This window comes from Momordica charantia (assembly GCF_013281855.1).
Source record: "Momordica charantia cultivar OHB3-1 chromosome 10 unlocalized genomic scaffold, Mcharantia_2.0 BLBB01000010.1, whole genome shotgun sequence".
NCBI classification, from domain to species: domain Eukaryota; kingdom Viridiplantae; phylum Streptophyta; class Magnoliopsida; order Cucurbitales; family Cucurbitaceae; genus Momordica; species Momordica charantia.
In genome coordinates, this window is record NW_028275158.1 from 21066264 (window position 1) to 21072837 (window position 6574).

Below are 6574 nucleotides of genomic sequence, written 5' to 3' on the forward strand. Positions count from 1 at the left end.
CTCTCTTATGTTTATGCAGATTTCATTATATTCTTTCCTTCACAGCTTCTCCTCTACCTCTCTCTGATTCCATGGCTGCTTGCACCTTCAGTAAGGGGCCTGTTTATCGAACATTTCCGTTTCTTATTTCTCGTTTTTTATTTTCGAGAAATATAAATGTTTGGTAACTATTTGGAAACAATAAAACCTGGCACTCGTTTGTTAATGTTTTTATTTCTTGTTTTTTGTTTTCAATTTTTTAGAAATATAAGCAGTAACTGTTATTATTTCTTATTCTAATTTAGCCTCATTTAAAATTATTACTATTTCGTTGCAGGTTTTATATTGGGAGAATTTTCGTGGAAGATTTGTGAAAATAGACCATGAGCATCTACACGTGAGGGCTTGTGCTAATTTGGAAAAATTTAAACTTTTTTTCCCTTTCTTTTTAAGGGTTGGGAGTAAATTTTTAGCCATCTATATAAAAGTTCAAGATTGAACATCAAATCTATTTCTTAAAAGTGTTTCTACACTTTAACAAAAGACCCTAATCATTTGAAATTGAAAAATAAAGCTCTCACAAATATCTTTTTTTCCAATTCATCCCTCGATACTACTGTTGATATACCTTATTTAATGTCGAACCGGTTAGATTTCGTGGTGGGCAATAAAGATTTTAATAGGGTGGGATTGTGGAGAATATCCAAGTCTACCTCTGAGAATGGTAATTTTAATTTAAAAAAGTATATTTATGTTATAAAATTAAAATGAATATATATATATTTTTAATACAATAAATTAGAAATATGAGAGTTTGAACTCCCGACTATCCTTAGTCGGAGATGCCAATTATGCAAAATGGATCACTTTATTTAAAGTTTAGAAAATGTAAAAATGTATGTTTTGTTTTTCCAAATGATAAGATTTAGAAAAAAGAGAAGAAAAAAAAGGAAGACTTTTGCTGATAGAAATGTGAGATGAAAAAATTGAATTTTTTTGTACAGAAAGGCGATACCCACATGCACGTGGGAACGAGTGAGAACCACGCGCCACGTTCACAATCTCATGTGCACCTTGTGGCTCGTGGGCTAATTGGGTATCTCAGCTACCACGTGTCAATATTTTATTAGTCTATTTTTCCACGTCACTCCAAATCTTGACTATTGAGTTTCTCATGTCACCACAGCATCCATCTTTTTCCACATGTCAGCAGTTTAGTTGATGAATATGCCACATCAGCAACAAACGATGCCATCATCTAAATATTGAATAATTTTAACATCTAAATCTCTTGTTGTTTGGTCGACTCTAGACTATGTCAATATATATGAGCATAGATCAACACATTTTACTTATTCTATAGAGGTCGGAGGTTCAATCATCTGTTCCTACTTTTAGGTTAAATTGCTGTAAATACTGGTTAACTACGTGATTGTTGTTCTAAAAAGAGTACAATCTAGATTGGTATCATTTATCAGTAACAAAATAACATGAGTGGGTGATAAATGAATGTGCTGATATCGATCCTCAGTTATCTCTTATTGTCCCAAATAACACATACCGACCCATATTTTATGGGTTTTTTTTTTCGGGTTCAATAATATGTAGAGGTGATGATTCGAATTTTCAACTTTTTAATGGATGATATATGTTTTAACCTATTGAATTATAAGGGTCAATTGCTGAAAGCATAGGGCAACATTTGGGGTAGGTATTGGGTTATCTTGAAGTTTTCTATTCTGAAAGCAATGACTGTATTTTTGTTCTTATAGTTGTTGCTTCCTAGGGGAAAGCCAAAGGAAAAGAAAAGAAAAAGAGCTCTTTTGATCTTGAGGTTATTTTTTCCATTTTGTTATAATGTTGGCAAACAGAGTTTCATCCTTACAGAAATACACTCCAGACCAAACAGTACCTGCTACCTGTTAGAGATTGAGCTCGACTCGAGAGATGGAGACATAAAGGAGTAATAAAGTTCTCGGTGAATGAGTCTCTCATTGAAATTTTAGTATTTAATTTTTTGAGATCGAACAGGTTGTTGAACTTTCAATAGTTTGTCTAATAGGTTTTTAAATTTAAAAAAGTGAATTGAGATATAACTTTAAAAATAAGATATATCACTTTCCCTAGAGTGGAAGATTAAATCTCTGCACTCCATTTGTTGAAAATTTTTAGTAAAAATTTAAATGTTTCTTTTAATAAGTCTTTTAAAATTAATTCTTAAAAAACATTTTAAAATTAAGGAACTTATAAGCATTGAACTTATAATTTAAGGTTCAAATTTTCAATTTTCTTTTTCTAAGTTCTTGGAAAAATCAAATCAAATCTTAAAGATGGTAAAATATGTTTTATTGATGGTATGTCGAAACATTGATACTTCCATGTATCTATAGGTTATACATAATAGTAAAGATAAATCGACATTTCCATAATATTATAAAAAATGACAAAATACGAAAAATATTAACAAAATATCACTAATATAGACATAATATTAATATTATTCTATTTAATTTATTTAAAAATACTAAAATGGTTAACTTAAATAATTTTTACGACTTTTTCATTTTATAACTTTTCCAGAAATATCTATCGACATCAACATTGACATTTTATCAATATTTTCATAAAATTGAGATCTCGGCATTTCTATCACATCGATATTTAAAACTTTGATTTTACTGGAACATCTTTCTTCCCTTGGCCATATTCAAAATTATTATTAAGAACTAATAAAAGAAGGAAATGTCAATTTTGACTTTAAAAAATGAAAAAGGCAAACGCGTGGAGCTACGCGTCGCCTAGCGCGATTGGTTCTCAATCTCTGACTCCCAGCAAAACAGCCACTCAATTATCGGCCCAAAATTACCGGACCGAAAAAAAAAAGATTTAAATTTTTATATAAAAATATAAAAAAAAATCAAAACTTCATCGCCTCTGTTTTTCGAGAGCCAAAACCCAAACCCCGCTCCCCTTCGCCCCCCCTTCTGTAAACCCAAGACCTTTCAAGTTTCAACTCCAAAAAAAAAACAAAAACAAAAACAAATTATACCCAAAAAAAAAAAAGAAACCCATTTTATATTATTCATTTCTAGATTTTAGAAAACACAAAACAGATCAAATTCAAGCTTTTTTTCTGTACAGGAATGGAGATTTCTCTGTAAATCACGAGGGGGAGCTGTTTTTATGTGTTCTATATTGGGGGCAGAATCTGAAAGGACTTGGTTTTTGGGCTCTTAGATCGCCATCTTCGCCTGCATTGTCCAGATCTTGCTGAATTCGGATTTAACTTTTCTGGGTTCTTCCGTAGCTGGTTGTTTGGATCTGTTCTCGCAGAGTTTTGGATTCGTTTTTTCAATTGGGGGTTTTGGAGAGACGATGAATGTGTGGGAGATGGTGATGATCTGATCGAAATCGTTTGTGATTCTCGGCTCGCATTGGCATTGTCTGATAAATCGGATTCTGGGAATTTCACGAGGCGGGGGCTTAAGATCTCGAGGAATTTTTGAAGATTTTAGCAACTTTAATGCTTGTGATGTGCCCTAATCTCTGAGGAGGACGAGAATCTGTGCGTTTTGTTTCTTGGGGGGTTTTGAATTCGGAGATGGATTCCTTATCTTCAATCAGCGAAGAGCTTGGGGAAATCGAGGGGCAAATCAACGACATCTTCCGAGCTTTGTCGTAAGGATTCTTCGGTTTTCTCACCTTTTTTTTTTTTTTTCTGAGGAAACCGTGTTCTAAAACTGAAGCATTGTGTCTCGTTGATGTTTTTGAAATGATGGGTTATGATTAGAATCGTTTTTTAGCTTGTTTTATGAGCTTAAACCTCTTGTTTGGCATTGTTTTTGTTATATCTACAGAAATGGATTTCAGAAGTTGGAGAAGATCAAGGACTCGAACAGGCAGAGTAGACAATTGGAAGAGTTGACTGATAAAATGCGAGAATGCAAGAGGTATTCCACATCTTATTCTTTGTGTTGTGTACTTTCCATGGTGTCTGGGCAAGTTCTATATGGACAAGGTGCTCTTCTGAGTTCTAATCTCTTCACATCTTCTGGGCAGTGATTGGGTGAAGAAAATTTCCCGAAACCTCGAGGCGAGCCTCGAGGCAAGGTTCAAACTTTTAGCTTTGTAATCTATGTCTCTTTTGGAACACTAGAGGCTTAGGAGAATGATAATTAGATTAAAATAATATTAGTTTGCCTCATTCTCAAAGATATATAGCTCTTTGGCCCCGTACCGCCCCGCTTCTGTAAGAGAGAAAGCTTTGAGAGGTCGCTTTTTCGTTTAGAATATTGATAGCTACTTATGAAAGTGAATGCATCTTTTTCTTAGTTAACAGTACTTGTCATTCATGTATAGAACACAAGGAAAAGTTTAAGAAGCTTGAACTATAGATTTATGCAGGCTGTACATTCATGTTTCTTAAGGTTTCTGGGCTTTTCAGTCAACGATATGCTCTTAAACAATTCACCTGTATCATCACTACCATTTATTTAATTAAATTTCCTTTTAAGCTTGATTGATGGTTGCATATCATTAAAGATTTAGCTCCTTTGTCTTGTTCCTGTTGCTTTTGGTGAAAACTTTGTGTTTGTTGCCTTTACAGTCTTATTAAAGAGTTTGACAGAGAAGTGAAGGCTGTGGAAAGCAGGAATAATTCAGTCACCAATAAAATGCTGAATGAGAAAAAGCAGTCTATGGTGGGATTTTAACTATGAATTCTCTGTAAAGGAATTTCTATTAATAATTCAGAAATGTTCTTTATATTCTGTTGTAGTAGTGCAGTGTTATTAAATAAATTTTATTACTTATGCAGATCAAAGAGTTGAACTCATATGTTGCTCTTAAGAAGCAGTAAGTATCAGCTTTAATTTTTTGTTACCTTTGAAAGTGAGCTAATTTCATGATCATCAAAATGTATCCAGTAGAGTCACTTGCTTCTTAATCGTGTATCGCCTTGTGATTAAAATAATTTCTTCATTTTTCGCTTTGTTTACCAAACATCTCTCTTCTTCTTCATGTTAATCAATAATTTCTCTGTTCTTCTTACTTATCCCACTTAATACAGTTGAAAAGTATTGCTTTTGACTTAGTATTGTTACATTACACATGAGATCGAAATCTCTGTTTAACAATGGCTGTTGATGGTGATGATACAGATATGCAAGCAATCTCGAAAACAAGCGTATCGATCTATTTGATGGACCTGCTGAAGGTTATGGGGAAGAAAATGTGTTGCTAGCTTCAAGTATGCATATTCTGTCTATGTTACTTTTAGTTCATGATTTAAAGCATTCTTGGAGCTTATTGCTGTAATAACAAATGTGACTATGAGTTGAAATACTACACTGGGAAAAAAGCCAAAAATTTTGGTCTATATGTTTGGTCGGTTTCGTTTCTGCATTGGATCTAAATTTTTCTTGAACCGATGTGGGTTCGATATTGGTTCAAATAATGTTGAATATGAAATTACTAATGCATAGGCTATATGCTTTTGCAGATATGACAAATCAACAATTGATTGACAGTGGAAACAGGATGATGGATGAGACTGATGAAGCAATTGAGAGGTCAAAAAAGGTTGGTTTGTCTTTTGGAAGTTCAGATTTCTATTTTTTTCCATTAGATTTTAGATCACAATGAACTCCAAACTAAAATGATCTGTGGTGGTTGTATGTATGGAATAGGTAGTTCAAGAGACGGTGAACGTGGGAACGGAGACAGCAGCAGCTCTGAAGGCGCAGACGGAGCAAATGAGCAGGATAGTGAACGAGCTCGACTCGATACACTTCTCGCTCAAAAAAGCCTCAAAACTGGTGAAGGAATTAGGGAGACAAATTGCAACTGATAAGTGTATAATGGCCCTCCTCTTCCTCATTGTCGTCGGTGTCGTTGCCATTATCATTGTCAAGCTTGTGAATCCAAACAACAAGGACATTCGGGACATTCCCGGGTTGGCACCGCCCGCCCAGAGCCGAAGACTGCTATGGTATTCGAGTTAAGAAGCGGAAACGGGAGCATCGTCATCCATCTCATCTCTTGAACTGAAACTCACTTCACTGCCCCATTTGGCAATTAGCTAACTTTGTGATGAATCAAAATTGTTTGTTGTAGGCTGAATGAAGGAAGGGTTCCTGCATGTCCTGTCATATGTTGTTGAGATTTTATTAATGTTTATGTATGTCTTGTTGTCTTGTCTTGTTTTTTTGTATAATATGATTTTGCTTTCATGTTTGGGAGTCTTTGTTACTATTACTATTACTATTTTGTTGTTGTTGTCGTCTACTCTGCTATTTTTATCTTTGTTTTTATGTTTCGGCCTAAAATCTAACACACCCTGCCCCAAAACGACATTACCAACCGAGAAATATGCATCGAACAACACTATATTATATTTACATATAAAATAAACCTCAATTAAATTATATAATATCTCAATTCAATGTAAAGTTGGGATGAAGTGTATCGAAGTCTGAAGTACCTGCAAAACAAAGTTAAGCACATCGATGCTCTAGTCAGTACATAGTTCGATCTATCTCTCTAAAGAGAAATAGTTTTGTATACCTTGCGTGGGAGGTGAGGATTTCTATCTTTA

The 6574-nt window shown here is 34.1% G+C and overlaps 1 protein-coding gene across 1 annotated transcript; it reads left to right on the forward strand.

The window, feature by feature from the left end:
- Positions 1 to 2908: 2908 nt before the first annotated feature.
- Positions 2909 to 6209, forward strand: NPSN11 (Putative plant snare 11). The gene is made up of 7 exons (XM_088128334.1): positions 2909 to 3657; positions 3837 to 3929; positions 4586 to 4679; positions 4796 to 4833; positions 5139 to 5227; positions 5480 to 5559; positions 5667 to 6209. The coding sequence occupies exons 1-7, from the start codon at positions 3581 to 3583 to the stop codon at positions 5979 to 5981; spliced, it is 786 nt and encodes a 261-aa protein (XP_087984460.1). The 5' UTR covers positions 2909 to 3580; the 3' UTR covers positions 5982 to 6209.
- Positions 6210 to 6574: the final 365 nt, after the last annotated feature.